General features: G+C 44.0%; 1 protein-coding gene across 1 annotated transcript in view; it reads left to right on the top strand.

Annotated features, from left to right (window-relative positions):
• SFMBT2 (Scm like with four mbt domains 2) overlaps positions 1-20,027 on the top strand; it is a 101,130-nt gene that overhangs the window by 7,432 nt on the left and 73,671 nt on the right. Inside the window, exons 2-3 of the mRNA XM_075491515.1 lie at positions 135-229; positions 3,646-3,886. Of these exons, the coding sequence (XP_075347630.1) occupies positions 135-229; positions 3,646-3,886 (336 nt within the window). The remainder of the gene's footprint in view (positions 1-134; positions 230-3,645; positions 3,887-20,027) is intronic.

The following is a 20,027-nucleotide window of genomic DNA, read 5'->3' as shown; positions in this document are numbered from 1 at the left end:
AGCTTTCTGTTTTCCCTTGTGTTGATGTTTATACTGGTTGCTACTCTCAACCTGAACTCTTTGACACAACTTTTGCCTTCTTTGGCTGTGTTTTAGGCTGCTTTTCTTTCTGTTTCTTTTTTTCTTTTGAACAGATGAGGGCTCCAGCATTGAGGACGCAGACTTCAACTGGGACGAGTTCCTGGAAGAAACAGGAGCCAGTGCTGCTCCCCACACCTCCTTCAAACACGTACGTGCTTCGTCTGAGCTTTGCTGGCATTGCGTGCGTTCCCTCTTCTTGTTTTCAGGGGTCCCTGGAGAACTGAAGTGGGGTCTGACCATTTTGGGGAGAAATCATCCCTCTGTGCATGCGGCAACCTGCGTAGGAATGGCCCCCCAGCTGGTGTTAGGTGAACTTGGTGTGTTTGCATCATCTGCAGTCACGCTCGCAGCGCTGTGTCTATGCTACTGCCTTATCCTCTGCCTTGGGTTCAAATTTTCCATTTTTGAGAGCTTATAGTGCTCTACTTTTGCTTCTAATGCACTAATTTCTTTCTCTTCATCTATTTTTCCTTCTCCTTGTTAATTCATTGCTGTCCATCCCAACCCATAGAGATTCATCTCACAAGAGTGCCTTATTTCTCCAAAGCTGTCCTCTTAATGCATGGGTTACTGACTAGCAGGGTCACTCAGCACTAGAGCCCAGCATGGCCCATAGGAAACCATCTCTCAGCCTCCTGCCTGGAGATGCTGTCTCAGGAGCATGAGAACCAAGTGCTTGGGTAGGTGATGCTTTTCCTGGGTGAACATGGCTCATATAGACAGCCATAGGAGTTACAGTATGGTCTGTGGCTGTGGTCCGTGTTAGTGCAAGTAGCATTTGAAGTCTCTGATATCTTGATTGATGAAGAAGATCAGAGCATGCTTTGAAAAAAGGACTCTGTCTCCAAGCAGAGCCCATCACAGTCAAGGATATTGTTGTCTGGGACCAGCTTCTCCATCCACCACCAGTTGTTTAACCTCTTCTATTCAGCTCCACGTGTGTCATGTCACATGTGTGTGATGTCACATGAAGACATGGGACAGAAATTAAGCTGATGTATGAGTTCTTCATCACAGTCAAGGGCGTGCACATGTGGCCACATCGGTAGATTTTTCTGGGACATCTTTGTCATCCAACCACAAGACTCTGCTGTCAGAGATGTTGGGGCCCAGTGGGAAGGTGTTGTGATGCCTTCATCTGAGTCAAGCCATGACCAATCATGGTGGTTCTCTGTCCTCAACTGCAAGTCCTCTGAGGATGGTGCTGCTCATCCTCCTACCTGCCTCATCAGAACTGTAGCCCGTTCTGCTACAGCCGCTTATTGGTCGGCTCCTCTGCTCCCAGCTTCACTTGGCTGGTCTGCGTGCTCTGGAGGATGTGGATATCTTCAGCATGAAGAGAGGGGTTTTAGCTGTGACGCTCTGGGCTGCTTTACACTGAGTCTGTTTGGTGGCAGAGATGTCCTTTGGGAACAGTGTAGTTGTACTGCAGTGAGAAAGCTTCCTGAAGAACTTCTTGCTACTTTAAGAGAAGTCTCTGTTTGGATGACTACATCCACACCGTTAAACCACCTTTGTCTCCTGGTGGTTTCTTGGCTTGTTTTGAAGGGGTAAGGAGATGCAGTGATGAAAAGCCTCTCTTCCATCTACATCTGAAAAAAATAACACAATCCTCCACCCCCTATTTGCTTCCATTTTAACAACAGTAGAGTATTGCAGGACGAAGGTTGGCAATTCTCTATACTGGAGTATTACAGGGCAATGCCAAAGTTTTATTGTAGAGTTTATCCTTGGTCCATCAGCTGTCTAGAGAGAGCATTTTGTTCCAGGGTTCTGCTCTGGGCCCTGACCCAAATACCAGATCCAGGTGAAAGTTTTGTGTTTCATCAAGCCCTTAAGGATGTCTTTAGGTGTGTGGAGATGCCCACCTCATCCTGCTGACTGCAGTGTCTCACAGCACCTAAATCCTAGGACTGTCGATGCGAGGCAAGTTAGTGCTGGGAGCCATCCTTAGCCACTCTGCTTCACAGTCTGGGTTGGCTAGGAACCTGAAAGCTGTCAGAGAAGGTTATACTATCTGTCTGTTTGATTCCCCTCTTCTTGTGATTTCCAGTCCCAAGTCCCTTGCTTCCAGAATACCACTTTGGTCTTTGCTTATGGTGAGCACAAGGAGGAAAAATACAAATGAACATGTATCCTGCATTACTAATGAGGACCCTTAGCATCAGAAGATCTAAGATCCTATCTTACGACTAAGTAGTAAATGTCACAGACCTTCTTCAATCTTAGACTATCTCCAGAGGTTCCTTCCAACCTCAACTATTCTGTGACTCCAGGCATTAATGCTGATGGAAGTGCCCGCACAAGTAAAGGCATGTGGAGTGTTGTAATCTGCAAATAATAAATGGCTTTGACTGGGCAGCACTCATGTCATGAGCTGGAGTGGGATGAGTGAGGGAATAGTACTGACATCCCAGAGGAGCTCAGTGTTTTCTCTGCAACTTGGCATCCCCAAGTCTGAGAAGTCCTCAGGTGGCCAAGCAGACCATATTATATTTATCTTCGTGAGTAAAAGAAGCATTTTAACCTGTCATTTAAATGAGACGTTAATCAGAGTCAGGCTTAAACCGACTTTATAATCTCTCTGGTTTCAGTAGGAGATAAAGTACTAAGAAACCTGTAAGAACCTGTCCTTAAGCATCTCATAGGGGGTAACAGGCTACGTTTTGGATGGTTTTCTGAAGACAAAGCTGGCACCTGAACCAGTGAACCAGCATTCACCTGTTCTTTATCAACAGCAGCTAGAGACATCCCACTGGCCCTTGGAAGATACGTTATGATGTGCCCACAGCAGGCCCTAGTGTTTAACAGCAGTCCCTGCAGTGTCCTAGAAGAGATGCACTGGCATCTCCAGTGTCCTAAGGGAAGTTACATGTGACCTGTCACCGATGAGATAAATGAAAGTGACATCTCCATCAGGTGGCAGGACAGCGACCCAAACCATTTGCTTCTTTCAGCAGTGGGTCATGCCTTATTTACTAGGGTGCTGGGAGAGCGAATCAGTTGAGGCTTGAGCTGCTGGGGATGGATTTAATGGAAACACTTTCCTTGGTCTGCCTGGTACAGCATTCAGCCCTTGATGCTTGTCAAGCCTCAAGAGGTGCTTCAGTGGTGTTGTAGGACTAATTATTACAGTTGGGCTTAACTCCTAGAGGTGCTTAGTACCTGCCCTACCTCCCATGTGTCCTCTGATTTGCCTGATGGAGCTGTGCAGTGGGAAATGCAACCTCATTGGAGTTATACTGCTTTTCTCCCAGGCATTAGTGAGATTTATGATGCAAAGATGGGTACCAGTCCTCTCTTAGATGTAGTGCACCTGAGGTTACCACTGCTGGACAGCCTCTTTGGAGCATGTGGGACCTTGCATGATGGAGTATATGCCAGTGAAGTAGGAATGGTCCTGCCCAGACAGATTGTGAAGGAGGTCGTTGGATTAAGGAGCACAATCAACTTGTGTCCTATCCCAGAGCTGCTCTTTAAGGGCTGCGTTACCTTGCTTAGCTGGGGAGGGGGGTCTTCCTTCAAAGAAGAAAAGGTAACACCATGCCTTTCTCATTTTGTAAGGTTGAAATCAGCCTTCAAAGCAGTTTCCAACCAGGAATGAAATTAGAAGTGGCCAACAAGAGCAATCCGGACACATATTGGGTGGCTACCATCATTACAACATGTGGACAGCTCTTACTGCTTCGTTACTGCGGCTATGGAGATGACCGCAGGGCGGATTTCTGGTGTGACGTGATGACAGCAGATCTTCACCCCGTTGGCTGGTGTACACAGAATAACAAGGTCCTGATGCCTCCAGATGGTGAGTTCTGTGTGTTTTGTTAGGGTCATGCTCTGCTATTGGGCTGGTGGTTAATCTCCAGACTTCCAGTCCATCTGGAATGGGTACTCCAGATCCTCAGCTGGTGTTGGGTGATGCAGTCAGGGTCAGGTCTCCACAGGTCAATGGGTGATTCGGTTTGCCAGTCGGCCTCTAGCAAAGGCGTTTTTGCCCTGGTTGGTAACAACAGAAGGCCATTCTATAGGAAACTGTTTTAAAAAGGAAACTTACTGCTAAGTTGTAAAGATGTGATTTTCAGTTAGGGGAGAAAATTATCCTGTTCTTGTAGGAAGGAAGAATGAAATTCAGATTGAGAATAAACTAAAATAAGCAAGATCACTTTGGGTGTAACCCAAACCAGAAGTTGGCTGTGCACTCAAGCGTTTTGCCCTGAAAGTTTAAAACCTTCCATTGCCAGATTCTTGCAGCTTTTAGTGCCAGTGATTAAAGGCAGCAAAATTTGGTCATCATAGGTTAGGACATGTCCTGATTATCAGCTATTAGGTGCACAAAAGCTGAATGCAAGAGCTCTAGATTACCCAATGGGCCGTGTGGAACAGTTTGCTAATAATACAATTTGATCCCCAGTGTGTAAGAAAAAAAATGGTGTTTTTTTGGCTGTGTACAGCAATGGAACAGCTGTGTATCCTTACCACTGTGTAGCTCCAAGCAGAGGCATACTTGTCACTGTTACTCGTATGTATTCTTACCATATATCCCATTTATTCTGGATCAAGGGAAGAAGAGATGAATATTTAGCCTCCAGCTTGTACATGCATTTAAGAAAAGTCTCATTTAAGGATTCTGCTGCTGAAGTTATTCTTTTACTTTCTGTTGCATGTGACCATCGAAAAAAGTGTACATGCCGTTTGTGTGCCACGTGTGATTTTTCCGGGTGTAGGTGCTGCCTGACCTCCCACTGAAGTGAGCTGTAGACACGATCTTTAAATCAGAGCTGACATTCTTGCCTTGTGTATGCCGAACTCTGAGCTAAGCTTATCTCTTTGTTCTGGTCTGTGTCTTTTGAGTAAACAGAGGATTGATTGCCTAAAAAAAAAAGAATTCTTGATGACAAATATGGTTGAGAAATCTGTTGGCTTAGCACTAGTAAATCAAGCCGATGTGAGAGGGGTTAGGTGTTTTATTTTATTGGTCTCTTAAACTACCTTTTATTATGTGGATTATAATCAATGTTACCAGAAAGGTGTACAGTGCCGTAAACTAAATCTCAACATGCCAGGGTCAAGGGGTGAGAGATCTTATCGACTGTCTTAATAGAAAATAACGATTGTTTTGTAACCAGAGGCAACTGCTTTTCATGGAAATGTTGGAATCTGCTCTTTGGGTTGTGGCTACTTCGTGTGAATTGTCTTGCTTGAATGACTGCAAATGTGCAGTGTGTCATACCTCCTTTCTCCTGTGGCTGGGTCATGAACTGTATGCCAGGGTCTTAAATTTGGGCAACTGCCCTGTTTTGGTTTGGTTTTTTTTCCACTCCTATTCTCAGTGAATAAACTCTATTGAATATGTCTGAGTATAGCTTTCAGAAGAATAAATTAAATGCATAGATTGTAATTTCAAAAGAGATTTAAGCATTTAAGAGCTTGAGTTGTATTTTGGAATGAGGCATCTAAAATGCCCAGGAGGATTTGAGCCTTCAGGACTTCTCTCACTTGGAAAAGAGAGAGGTCCTAAACGTGCTCATAAATCGCAGAGCTCCTCTGGGTGTTTGCCTGCAGGGTCCAGCCTGTGGTCATGGGTGGCTTTCAAAGATTGTAGCTCCCATTGGGACACCACAAAGAAGAGGCTGGATTTTCAAGAGTGCCCTCATCTGCTGTAGGGAGAACTGAGCTCTGGCCAGCTTTTAAAGGTAGTTTATGAGTACTAGACTTACTGTACGTGGATGTTTGGAGTTTGTCCGGTGCTTAATTGCTTGGCTGATCAGTGAATGTATCTTAACGAGCCAAACTTCATTGGAGTGCTGCGAGTTTTATCTGGTGAAGCCTGCAGGATCAGACTTTGCATTGGTTATAGAGAAAATGGTGTTCTCTATGAACTCTGTGGAGGTTTTTTACCTTTTTGGCATTGCACACTATTTTGTTGTCAAACCATTGGAAGAAACGAAAGCCAGCTTCAAATTGCATGGACCCATTTTCTAAGAGCCTGATTCGGCACATCTGGATTACAATGAGGGTATCTGTTGGCAAGACCATGCAAACAGCATGACCAGGGCCAGTTATCTGTCATTAGGGTTTGATTTTAATCAGGAGCTGAGGGCTTTGGTTAAAAAGCAGATCTGCCAAGAAGGACTTGTTTAATGGGCAAAATACCAGCACTGGGACAATGCTCTGTTTCTGCTTACGGATAAGATCAGACTGATCGGCTCTCATCTTATAAATGTGATGCCAGACAAGAATGGTACAGAGTGATAGGACGAAGAATTTCATTAGATGGGAGAGAGATGTGAAAAAACGGGCCAGTTCAGTTTAGCAAATGAATAGAGCTTGATTTAATGTTCAGCACACACAGAGCTTTTAAGGGGCAGCTGCCAAATAATTACTGTTTATGACCCCAATAGAAGGAAGTAATTTAATTTACAGACTGTTACATGATTATTTATTGGGTGACGTTAGTATTGCATCATGGGGCCTGCGAGTATAATGTCAAGTCATGTTACGTCCTCCCATGACACTATGGTGCAATGCACTAGAACAGGACTGCTCAAGCCAAATACTTGAGTTTGCAATAAAATGTATTGGCTTATGAAAGGGCGGTGTGAGTGCATGTGTGCCTGTGAGCTTCACCCTCCACCCCCTCCTTCCCTGAAGGAAATCAAAGGAGTAAAATTGTAGTTACTTCAAGCTTTGCCATTAATTATATTTTTCTCATTACAAATCGGTGTGTAATTTGAATTGCAAACTCAACTATCCTGGCAGAATAGATCTGTTTACCATTCAAAGCAAAATGAAAATTATTTAAATTAGTTAATATAGAACTCATTTGAATGAATTGGATGTTTATTCATGAACTAGCTGAGGCAAGTGTGAAGCTGTCCTTATGGTCTGTAGCTTTGGCACTGATCAGCTCTAAAGTCACGTCCTGGGACAGAGATTTCTTTTTTATTGCATATTAACTGTGGTGTAGAGCAGTGGGTAGCTACTGCCTGATGTAGCTGAGTGTGAAATTTTCATCCTTTCTGACAAGGCCCCTCAGCAATTGTAATTGAGATGAGGAAGGACAACCTGCTTCAAAGTTCATTGACAGTGGCAGGGCTGTGGTGGTATAGTAGGATTTGTTTTCTGCACTGTAGGGGTGGGATGTGACATAGACTTTCCATCAGTTAGTTAAAATTTCCCCTATTAGCCTGCATGGAAACAGGGGTAGCCTTTATCCCCTCCTATGCCTTACCCAAGCACTGTCCTCCTCAGCGCAGAGCTGATGCGGTTGTTTTTCAACATCCTCCATCCCTTGGGATGTTTTACCCATTGAACGTTAAAAATTAAAGTCTAACTAAACTTTCCCTTACTAGAAATTCCTTTAACTGTGAAAGGAAAAGAGGTCTCTTGCCTCATTTAGCCTGTGATTTCCATGTGCTGTTTTCCTTTGTTGATGACAGTTGGGTTCATGAACACATTTACCATCGGGTAGAAGAGCAGCATGGAGAACCTAACAAGCGTAGTAGCTAAATTATGCATTGTGAACCACGCAGAGAGCAGGAACGTCTTTTGATTGACACTTGGGTGTTTTTGTACAGATTGCAGATTTACAGCTGAGCCAACAGAGCCGAATCTCTCCTGGCACTATCTTAATGCATTCTGGGATGGGCTAGAGACACTGGTCGACAAGATTATTGTGTACACTTGTAATTGCCGCGGTGGTTCTGCTTTAATGTTATTGACAGATGGAAATTCAAATAGGGCATTTCTGTGTGTAGATCCGCACAGCGAGCTTGAGTCTGCTTGCAGTGTAAACCAGAAGTGGAGGAGACTGGAGATGTACAGAAATACAGCGAGGGCAGAACCAGGTCTATATTTTGATTTTACAATGAACCGGTACAGATGGGAAAAACCTCTGAACACCATCTATACCTGGATTTGGTGATCAAGGTGATCAATTGTACTGCAATTATGTGTCGGAAAGCAGCCTTTACTTCTCTGTTACACCAATATAAGGAGGATTAAAGCTGAAAAGCCTGATCCTGGGGTGAAGTGAGTCCCTCTTGAATGGTGCTGAGCTTCATCAAGTGAAATATGCCATTAAAGAGTGGTGGACATAAAGCATTTTGCCTGCCTAGACTTTCTGTGAAGGTGAACATCATAATTTTACGGTTGGACTCAATGATCTTAAAGGTCTTTTCCAACCTATACGATTCTGTGATTTGGTCACTATTTGAAATAGGTTTTTGTTTCACTTGCGTCAGGTTAACTTTTGTCCTAGAACCAGGCCAAAGGAGGAGAATTTCACTCAAAGTGCTGGATCTGATTCTGGGCAGGGTATGGATGAAAACTGAGATAAAACTTGTGCCACAGCAAACCGGGTTGCCTTCAAATGACAACTTTTTTTTTTCCCTTTTTATTTTTTTTTTTTACCATTATCTGAATCTATCACAAAGCCAAATCCTGCTGTTTGAGATCACTGGTGTAGGGGAGGGGAGAAGTGGATCTGGTTGGCCATGTCAAAACTTATGGACTCACCGGATTCTGCATAGTCAAAAGGTGGTTGGCTGTATTGCACAGCTGATTTGTGTGCAAGATGTCAGATAGATGAATAGATAGATGGAAGAAATAAGTTAACTTTGAGCCAATTTTTCCATTTTGTTAGTGCTCAAGTGAAATCATTGATGGATGTAGTGGTTAGAACAGATGGTGGGACTGGACTACAGCAGAAAGTAGTGGGATTGAGAGAAAATGGGGTGCAGGAGATGGCAAGAGGAGCAGTAAGGGGAGAAGGTGAGGCAGGAGCAAAGAGAAGAGCAAGCCTTGAGCAGTCACTTTCTGCTTGGGGTGTGGATTTGGTGTCATTCAAGACTCCCTAGGTGCACAGGAGGCTTTTTTGAGGGACACAGCTGGGTGTGGTGGTGATGTGGCCCATACACTTGCGTTTCAGCATCGTTCTTGGAGATTGCTTGTGTCCGCAAATCTTGTCCACAGGTTCTTCAGAGAGTGACACAGAGATAATGTTTCTGAAAATAGATGAAGGCTTCCAGAGCTTCTCTCTCAGAAAATGCGATCACAGATGTTTTTTTTTAACCGAAGCCAACTTTCCCCTGGTAATCTCATCCCAGAGGAAATAAAACTTAAACTATGCCTGCAGGTCCATGATAATAGTGCAGGTAGGGGAATCAGATGGGCGGGGTGAACTTCTCCTTTTATCTTTGTGAGGAGTTGGCTCGCCTCCACTGGCTTATCTGAGATGAGTTTGCTTTTCTACTGGTATAATTGAGAGCAGATCTGGCCCCGGTTTAGCTCTTTCACTGAAGGCTCACCTGAAATATTACTTCCTAAGAGCTTGAGGCTGAAGAAAATCAGTAGGCATTCACTGAGCTTATGCTGTTTTACATCAGCTAAGAACTGGGCCCTCGAGCCAAGTAAAATGAAACTCAGAAATCTCTTTGGCAGGTTGTACTGTCAAAGACTGTGGATATTTCTGAAGTAGTATATAGATTTTTTAATTTTATATCTTCTTTGCCCGATCCTTATCCTCTTGTTCCATCAAAACCAAGTTTAGTCTAACCTAATGTAAATAGATTGCAGAATTTCTTTATTTTAAATACTGCAAATGACTCCTAGTACAGTGTTTTATGTGTGCTTTTCAAGTCAACTTTAGCAGACTATTAATTATGGAGGGGTGACGTTAGCATAAATAACTAGTCAGCAAATAAATGTCAATTAAATATTCTATTAGCATAGTAGGCAGCTTTATGCATTGGCATAGAACATTTAGCAGATTATGCTTAACGAGCGTATAAAAAATAACATTTTTTTTCTTTGCACTCCTAATGACGGCAGAGGGGAAGAGAGGAGGGGAGGTAAAAATAATGCCAGCTTTGGCTGAAGAGCTGGGGGTGTTTGGGCTGAAATGTGCCCTGGTAGGACCCATGTCAGTTGACTCTGATGTCTCTTGGGGGCTTGCAGCAGCTGGAAATTGCTGGAGCGTATTGTGGCTTGGCATCTCCCCGCCAGCCCCACGTAGCCCCTTGCAGACTCGCTCCTGAGAAGAACATTTTTTCATTACAGCACCCACAGTAGTTTTTCCTTTCCTTCCTTGACATGACTCAGATCGCTCAGTCTGGGATGTGAAAATTCAAGAGTTAGCCCATTGCTCCTGCAGCATCAGGGTAATGTTGTCTTGATAGGGAAAATGGTCTTTTCACTATTGTGTGAAACTGCAAATCTTTTGCATGTGGTGCTGGCTTTAGTTACTTTCAAAAGACTTAATATTGCCAAGTGAGGCCCTTTTGGGGTAAACTGAGTGTAACAGGCCCCCACGTGTCTTTTGGGAATGTAAGTAATTGTTGAGCTACGTGCAAATGTGGCACAGCCTGGCCAGTGGGACAGGCTTTGCAAAAAGTTCGAGTTGTAGACTTTATCAAATGCAGAGTTTTTGAGTATCTCCAGGTCTGCTGGGCTTGAGGTCAACCTTTTCTGATTTGATTTTCCTTTTAATATAATTTTTCAGGTTTAGAGGTGTAGTTGCAGAGAAGCTTGCAGGGATGAGATGCTGACAGGTTTGTAAGGTGGACTCGAGAGTAAATGATTTATCCTGGTGTTTCTGTTGTGAAACTCAGACAAAGAAAGACTGTGTGAATGGGAAATGCGAGGTGTGCGCTGCTCTGGCTTTAGCTGGCACCGCTGTGAGTGATGGAGGCTATCGAGGGGAAAAAATCAATGTTTGGTTAAACATAGGTCCTTTTGTTTCAAGTTTTTTGGGAGGGCAGTGGAGGTGGTCCTGAGGGAACGTACCTACCACGAGGCTCCCAGCCTTGGTTCTGCAGTGACCCCGTGGTTTAGGTATGTGGCCATGGGGTACTGTCAGGCTCTCTGCTAAGGGGAAGATTTCCCCTGGGGTGAAGCCCCATCGGCTGGGGTCACTCTTTGTGCTTCTCAATTGAGTTTTTGGTGGAACTGGCTTAGAAAAGGTATTTTTCACCTTCCCAAAAATGATAAATGCGAAGCCTCTGCTTTGTTCTCATCAATATTTTCCTCTGGAAAAAAGTCATTGTTTTTCCCCTCAGAAATGTCAGGACAGTTGTTTCTGGGATTAAATACCCAAAACGTTGTCTTGAGTTGCAGCAGTGCCTTATGGGATTTATATGTGAGTGCTGGTCTCTCCTTGCCCTTTTGTCTGGGTTAAGACTTTCTCTCACGAGGGTCTGGTCTCTCCTTGTGGAGTCATCCTGAGATGTCTTCTCCTCAATGCCCCATGAGGTGCTCTTGTGCCTGGGGAACCCTTGCTGGGGGTCAGGCATTTGAAAAACCAAAGCTGTGCAAGATGGTTTAGGTTTCCAGTGAAAAAAAAGCCCAAAGCTTGCACATGAAGCAGGCTCTGTTTATTAAAAGCAAGAAAAGAACACACTTTAATCAAAACCTAATTTTCCAGTAAGAAGCCGTTTCAGCAGAAACATACCCAGCAAGCCTAGTTTCCAGGGACAACGACATCTGCTTATGCTGTATTTATATTTATTTATTCTCACAAACAAATGGAGTAAGGGAAACAGGAGCAGGCCTGACCAGACAGCCCGTGGTCCAACGAGGCAGGGATGCATGCAGTGACTATGGCCACCAAAATTACGCGGGACCCTGCAGTGCCCCTAAAGTGCCTGCTCAGCATCCGTTTTGGGGTGCTTTTTTTATTGCTCAGGATTATTTGGGGAAATTAGATTTGGCTCGCACCCAGATTAGGTATCGGTGCAACTTCTTAGAGAGGTGACAGTTTCACTGATGCAATCGTCCCCTCACAGTCCTAATGCAAATCCTGGATTTTGGCACACTTACGGGGGGGGAAAGTACTTTCATTTTTAAGTATAACCTGTCCTCATTCCTGTACTGGACTGAGCTATGTAGTCAGTAAAACTATAGTAAAACAATACTGCATAGGTTTACAGCTAACACTGAGGATAATATAGCACTGTTTACACTGGTGTGTTATTAACCCAACTTGGAGCATGGGTTTAATCTGGCGGTTGGCTGACAGCCAAGGAAGGGTTCAAGAACGGGTTTCACCGATGGAGTGAGGTTTGATAACAAATGACTCAGACATACCAATACTGAAATGAATGCACTTTCTGAATGCTTTTCCCTTGCTTGGGTGGACTGTCTGTCCTGACTTTTATTTCCATGTATTGCTACCGGTGCATGGTGCCTTCCTCCGTAAATGAATGATGTTGCCATTCCCGTGGCAGGAACACGGTGAAGCAGCAGTATGGTTTGCAGCACTGTCACGGTCCCTTTTGGGTGGTACAGGGCAGGCTGAACTATTTTAACTACAAGTAACCTGTTACAATTAAAGAAGCGGCACTTTGCGTACAAGCCGCAATGGAGCTGAGGATCGGGCTTATTGCAACGAAAACTGAAAGCCTAATCCTTTTATAAACAGTCTGGAGGGGGATGGAGGTGAGGGAAAGAAAAGCAGTGATTTTTGTGGACTTTGACAAGTTATAAATATATCCTGAGTGAAACCAATAGTGTGGAGCTTTATGAAAGATTTAATGAATAAATATTTCATGCCCACATGGTGCTTCTTCAGTAACGTGTGCTGTCGGTAAAAAGCAATAAACAAAGAACCTCCTTCAGGGTTTGTTTGGGCTTTTAAATTAAACTAATTTAATCAACTTTTTCAGTCAAGCTTGATATTAGTTCATTTCTGTACACAGCACTGTACCCGGATCTGTTTGTTTTCTCCTGATACCTGTTCTCCTGTTTGGAAAGTGCTTGAATATCAAAGAATGATTCGTTTCATCCTGCCCCTATGGTGCGCATCTGGGTTTTCAAGACGGAGAACACAGTCTGACTTTCTCCTTATCCTACAGTTTGAGGAGCTGGCCATCCTCTACCATCACAGCTTGTAGGTGGTATGGGACCCCAGCTGAGGTTTTCATTATCCATTATCGCTTGAGCGTGTTGGTCATTTCTGATTGTAAGCAAGCAGGGTTTTGGAAGTTTTGGAAGCCTTCAGCACCCAGCTTGCTGCTGCTTGAAGGACCAGAACTAGCCAAAAGTGCTCTGGAGTCTGGCCCCACGTGGGTAGCGAGGCTTGCACACTTCTGCACTGGTTTGCTACACAAAGTTATGAAGGGAGATTGAAATGCTCCTCCAGCTCAGGCTATTGGCAAAGCTGGGGCTCGGGTGCGCTAGTATCCTTGCTTTATGGTTCGCTGTCACAACAAATGGCCAGGAGGAGATCAGGATATATGTTAGCTCTGCGCTTCATGTCTTTGCAAAACTTTAAAAAAAATCCTCGAGACCTGATTTTCTTGGGAACAGCAGGGCTGTAGCCAATTGATTCTTTCATAGCTGGACCATGCAAGTGGAGAGCAAATAAGACACGGTAGGGAGGTAAAAGCAAGGGTGATCAGAGGAGTAGAGCTAACCTGGGGAAGGCAGCTGTGGGTAGGGCTGCTGAATGGGCTGAGGATCTGCTTAAACTTGGACACCGATGCACCTTTGCATGGGGTGGTGGGGTCGGACACAGAGGCATGGGGGGAGGCATTTCTCAGCTTCTTCTCCCATACCAAGGAGTAAATGTTCTTATTCCCCCCTCCCTCCACTGATCTGGAACCACTTGTTTCTGTACTAGGCAGCTTTGGGAACTGAAATTTATCCCTCTTGTCTGGATGGAGTATGTCCCCATGAGGTTTGTGCCACACTATGGTCAGTGACAAAAAAAGAGGGGTTGTATCAGAAACTGAGGAAGCTTTGATTGTCCAAACCCATGTAGACGTGTATTTTTTTTAAATTTTTTTTTAGTGTTAGGCGATACGTGACATTATATCTATATAAATCAAAACCCAAGCCCTTTGCACAGCAAAAGGGTTCATCTTTTGCAAAGACTGATGGAGCAAAACTCCTTGCAGTAGTGCTGAGCTGCAATAGTTGCCTGATCCAGCCTGAAGTGTTGGCAGAACCAATTTCTGCTGTGGCTCCCGACCTCCTGGAAGTGAAGGAACTCAAGCTCTGTTCAGGGTACTTGGAGGGCTTAAGATGAGCAGTTGAGACCCCACGGCTTCGCCTTCTGCTGCTCGCAATTCTGGTCACAGTCCGCAGGCTAACACTGCAGCCACTGCTGTGACTAAACCATTGGTTTTGGAGCTGACATTTAGTACAAGTTGTGCTGGAGGAACAAAGATACGGGAGGAAAGGAGTAATTGCAGCACGAGGCAGAGACTGTGAATGAGAAGCTGTATTTCCAAGGAAATACTGCAAGAAAAGGCTGTGAGCAGACATCAGGCTTTCCTGTGAGTAGAGATTTCCTGAGATTTCCTTGTTCTTTAGCAGCAGGTGAAATGGGGTAGATTTTTGGAAGGTGCCTTTGAGACCATATCAGGTAAAATCTCCCTTTGATGACTGTTGCAAAAAACCCCTTCCATCCATTGCACAAACAAGCAAAATCCTCCTCTCAAGGCATTTAAGTGCCAAGGGATGGAAGGATGTAAATTATTTTACAGTTAAAGACAAAGACCCGATGAGGCTCCTAATAAAAATTTGGTTGAGAAGACAGTAAGTTTTAGAAGTACTGGCTCTGGGGGTCTGTGTTGAGCCACCATTTGACATCATCCAACTGTTTGGTGCAAACCATGTGAATACAGAACAAAATATATAACAGTTGAGATCTGTGACTTGGTGAGTTGTCATTGAAGAGCAATGTCCTTATTCAAGCAAAGACCCCTGAGCTGTGTGCCTTAGTCATGACTGTGGAGATCTCCACACCTTGAATATCCAGCAGTGCCTGTTTTGAGTTGTTCTTCCACGCTCACACACCTCCTGGGGCATATGCTCTGATGCTGTGGAGCTAGAAAGCCCAGAAACCATAGAAAAATGGGAAGATTGACCCTGAAAGCATAGCAGTGGATGAAAACCACTCTTTTTTTTTTGACATGGTCAAGTTCACTAATGTCCAGCTGAGTGCGTTTTTTATAAAATGTTCTTTTAAAAATAACAATCGAGAGATTGTAAGTAGCCGTTCTTGGTAATTGCGTATAATTTCCCTTCCACAGTCTCCTGTAACTTTCCCCAGAGGAGTTTTGGAATGGAAATGCCATCTCAACTCTAAGACTAGGCCTAGGTAGTTAATGTGGTGATATAATAAGTAAAATATCGACAGACTTAAATAATCACGATTGGACACATCTGTGGAGACTTAGAATATGAATGGTCGGGTTTTCTCAAGTTAGACACAGTTTTGAGTCTTCGTATCAGAGAAGGAGGTGACTTTCTGTGCATTGCTGTAGGAGCTGGGATGCGTCAATAGCACAAAGGACTTGATCCAGAGCATGCTGAAGTTGATGTACATGTTTCTTCAGTGGACCTTTTTTGATCAGGTTGAAGATTAAATTATGTCTATTAGAGCTGAGCAGACATGAGAGGATTTTCTGTGCTCTTTTAGGCCAAGAACAAACCAACGTGTCTAGTGCCATGGTTTCAGCAGAGTGTTCCTTCAGATGCTCCTAGGGGCACCTCAGATTTTGCTCGTGAGGAGCATGCATATAGGGAGCCTGGGAAGCTGCTAGTGGCAGATGCAAGAGTCAGCATGATCCCGAGCCAGCTGTGACTTGCACTTGATTTTTCCCTCATTACGCATGATAATATGGGCTCCCAGTCACCATCGAAGGGGCTTGCTTCCTGAACCAGACCATATGCTCCTGGAGCCCATGGAGGTAGCTGTTATGCAGCACAGAGATTTAAGTGATGCTCCTGTAAGGCATTTTCCTGATGACAAGTAAATATCAATTCCTTTAACCCAGATTCCAAATTCTGAGTCAGTTCTGGCCCTTTTGCATGACACTGGAAAGCTTTTGCTCTGAATTACCAAATGGCTTGTTCCTATGTCTGTGTGCTCTCATTCCTATTTGATTTTGGTCCCAAAAGAAAAAAAACCAAACAAGCAAATAAGCTTAAGGACATGCTGAAACCCTTCCTGATTGATGATTTATTTTGTGTTGTGAGGCAGAGCATCTACCTCCTGCATTTGTAGCAAAAAAACCTTTTTCCCACACTGTCACTGTTGGGAATGGATGAAGAAATGAGGGGAAAGTCAGCATTTTCTCATCGTGGTATAAAAATGCAGCTACTTCCTAAAGTGCTGGAGTTGATCTAGAAGATGTATCCAGGGAAAACTTTGCCAAACTCAAGAAACCATCCTGCTATGTATTGTACAAGTTTTACTGAAGAGGCTGTGCCATGATGAGTATAGAGCCTAAAGAGGCAGGAGGGAAATCTGGTAATTCTCCCATGCTAAGCAACCCTGGGAAGCTCACTGAGGAGTCCCAGGCCATGTGAGACATCTACACGCTGGGCAGTTGATTACTGAAGCTACCTCTTCCATAGGGTCTTGCTTTGCTTTGAGCCATTCTGCTGTTGTCCTTGAACTTGTCAGCCTGGACATCAGGAGGTGGCTCCATTTGGAAGCCCTCTTTCCCATAGAACATCTACAAAATTTATTTAGAAACAAAGAAGCCAAAAAAACTTGGAGGAAACATTGTGTGCTGAAGATGAGATTAAGAGTTTACGAACGAGCTGAATGAACCATGGCTCTGCACTAAGATTTGAGAGCCTTTGATTTAGCAAGGAAGGCATTTGGGTTCATCAGAGCATTGCCATCTCCAGTCAGTGTGTCCCAGAGTGATGGAGAAGCTAAAGTTTTAGAATTCAAAGGAGGTTTGGAGCACTGTGGAAAAGCTGCTGGCATTTCACATCCTGCAACATGTCATTATTCTCATTTCAGATGATGCCTTGCGTAATGTTCCAGGTTGATCTCGGATACAGATCTAAACTCTTCAAAGTCTGGAGTATGTTTTTGATCCTGGGAGTTATAGTTCAAGCCCTTTTCTAGTTTCAAGTGAGGAAAACACATGTTTAGCAAGCGCAAAATGAGCCTTGATGGAGTATTTCTTTGATGGTGTTGCGATGATGATTATGAATTTACATCTTGTGCATAGGATGTTAAGCACCTCATGGGGCCTGGCTGTGCTTAGACTGTACCATTAATTTCATGAAGGATGCATGATGAATGTTCATAAGGCCCCCCTAGGTTCTGATTTGTGGTGCTTACATCACACAGCCGAGAGGCTCCAAAATGATTAAATGGAATTCTATCATTAGAAGCTGGCAATGCAATTCTGATTAATTACAGAACGCGCTGCAAAGTGCAAAATGAGTGTGGTTTTTTTTTTTTTTTTTTAAAGGATGTTTCTGCTTCGTGGGGTGTCAGAAGGTGAAATGGTGATTGAGGCTTGTTGGCTATTTCCATGATGATTTGGGAGTCTGCTTGCTCACTTTTGGGTCATGGGGATGGTTTGGTTTCCAACATTGTCCCATGCTCTGGGCATGAGCAGTGAGATTTGGGGAGGACCATGGGAAAATCTTTAAACTGGACCTAGTGTGTCCTGCTTAGCTGCTTGTAGCTCACAGCACTGTTCCTCACCAACTCGAGCACTGCGGCACCAGCCTCCTGCTTGAGTCCTGCCAGGGTTTTCCTACAAGATATCCCTCTGCCTCTTGTCTGGGAGATCCATCTTTGCCCTTGGGTTGGGGGTCTGGGCTGAAACTGGTAATGGCTTGTTTTTTCTTTCAAATCACTGCTCATGTCTTCAAAAGAAGACATGGTTTGAGACTGCCAGTCTGTGGCCATCCAGCCAGGGACATGTTTCACCTGCCTGTAGCTGTAACACCTAATAATCTCAGATAATGTGTGACTAGATGCTTAAGTTTTAGATAGGTTGTGTAGGGTGAAGTGAATCTAGACTTGTAGTGTCTGTCTAAAGGCAGAAAAAGTAAAAAATGTGCTTTTGGCTATTCGCTGGGTCTCATGCGTATCTGGTGAATTTGGTAATAGAAAAAAAACTTTAAGCATTAACCAAAACTTCCATCCTTTTTTTAAATTTTTAATCGATGTTTCCCTCCAGGGCTAAGAAAGAGTTGTCTTAGTTATTCTTCTGTAGTGTATTAAACAATACAATGCATATAATAAACTGCAAGCATCATCCCCACTAATTCTCATTTTTCTGTAGAAGATGGAAAATGAAAAAAACCCAAATCCAGAATGGATTTCTTGAACATTACATTCCTCTATTTGTCTTCTATGCTTTGGTGCTTTTGTTCGTAGTGAGTATTTGCTGTAGACTGTTGGCATTGCCAGGGAAGAAGGTAATTGTGCAGTGAACTGGTTTATGCTTTATGTAAGAACATTGTGCTGCTGCAAATTTGTTGCATTTTACAGAGCTGTCTCCAAAGAATAGCCTTCAGAAAGCGACCGCGGGATTTAGAAGTGAGAAAAGGCACTTAGTATGTGAGATAATTGGATAGAGTTTGGAGGCATGAGGTCAGAGCCTTGGGCACAATATTTATACTGCAAGAACATCCCCTTACAGAATGGCCCATAACTTTTAGATGTTGTTATGCCACAGAATCCATTTGGGGCTGGCCTATGAGATCCCAAAGAGATCGGGCGTAAAAGTGCCTCTTGTGTCCATTTGCAACGGTGAGCCAAGGGGAGAGCGTTTGGCATTTGGATCAGGATCGGGTAACCTCCAGACCTCCTTTCCTCCACTAGCTCCACTTTCTAGCATCAGAGAGATCTGGCGCAATGCAGTATTATGTGAAAGACCTCCATACTAATTCGTAACAACTCTTGGCATGGTCCAGTGTGTGCCCAGCGGTGGTCAGAGATACTAATTCAGGGTGTGAACCGAGCTGATGGCTGTATTGCCATAGTTCTGGCTATGGTTATGAATGCTAACATGGCTGGGGATTTATCCAGGAATTACTGCATTTTGCTTTGTAGACATACCTTTTTCCTCTTTCTACATTTCTCTTCTGGAACTAGTACACAGGGAGCATACGAAGTGCTATATGTAGGCTTTCCCAGGGTGATGACGGGCAAGCAGCATGCATACATCCTCCCCGATGGCTTTTGAAACTTTTAAATCAGGATTTTACAAAGTGTCTGTGCATCTCTGTCTACCTGCAGCAGCAAATCTCTGTGCCTGCAAAGGTGACTAAACGCCTTCTTGGTTTTCACCCAGAGGGGCTACAGCTTGGAAGCAAATAGCTGTGCAATTACCTGCTAAGTGCAGTTTTGTGCAGGGAATCTGGTGTATGTACCTATGTCTCATATAGGCACATGCATAACCCATCTCCTGCAAGTCAAACTCTGAGGTCTGTGACCTGGGCTGCTTCTGAGCACTTTCGTTAAGGTGCTGATTTTGCCTGGAAAACAGACCTCTTAACGATTTAGGTGGGTTTTTTTTGTATCTCTATGGGATAAAAATGGATTTAGAAATTACAATCAAAATACCAGGTTCTCCCCCTCCCTGAATGCTCCCAGACCGCTGATTTGACAAGGTGTTCATTAAGACTCCGGGGTCTGAAGATTGGGAGTTTCAGCTCTCATTGCACATGGTACATCTCTTCTGTGCATTGAGCATGGCGCTTAATGCAAGCGGAGGAAAAAATAATCAAGGAACGTACGTGGAGGCTTGGGGTTAAGTGGCTAGAGCCGTGGAGTTTGGATGCTCATTTTCACAGTGAGCCGTCACCCTAATGGACATCGATACTAATGATGGTGGAATCCCTATGGTTATATGGTTTGTTCGGAGCTTTCAAACGCCGGGCATTGCCTGGCTTTCAGAAATACCTTCCAGGAACTCTGTGTGTGTACACGTCTGAGACCTTTTAAGTCAGCCATTCCTCCTTAATTTCTAATATTGCTGTTGATAACAATGAAATTCAGTTACCTTGTACCTAGAATTGAATTGGGCAGGGAGCACTGTTATTGCTACGCGTAAAGTGTGTACAATCTCTGTTTAGGTAAGACTGAAGGTGAAAAATTTTGGAGAATTGGAAACTGCTTGCTCAGAGTGAAACACTGTGACCTTTGTAGTTATACATCAGTCTTCTTCCTAGTTTAT

The sequence above is a fragment of the Mycteria americana genome, chromosome 1 (genome assembly GCF_035582795.1).
Source record: "Mycteria americana isolate JAX WOST 10 ecotype Jacksonville Zoo and Gardens chromosome 1, USCA_MyAme_1.0, whole genome shotgun sequence".
Taxonomy (NCBI): Eukaryota; Metazoa; Chordata; class Aves; order Ciconiiformes; family Ciconiidae; genus Mycteria; species Mycteria americana.
The sequence above is the reverse complement of the archived record's forward strand: the minus strand, read 5'-3'. Positions and strand labels throughout refer to the sequence as shown.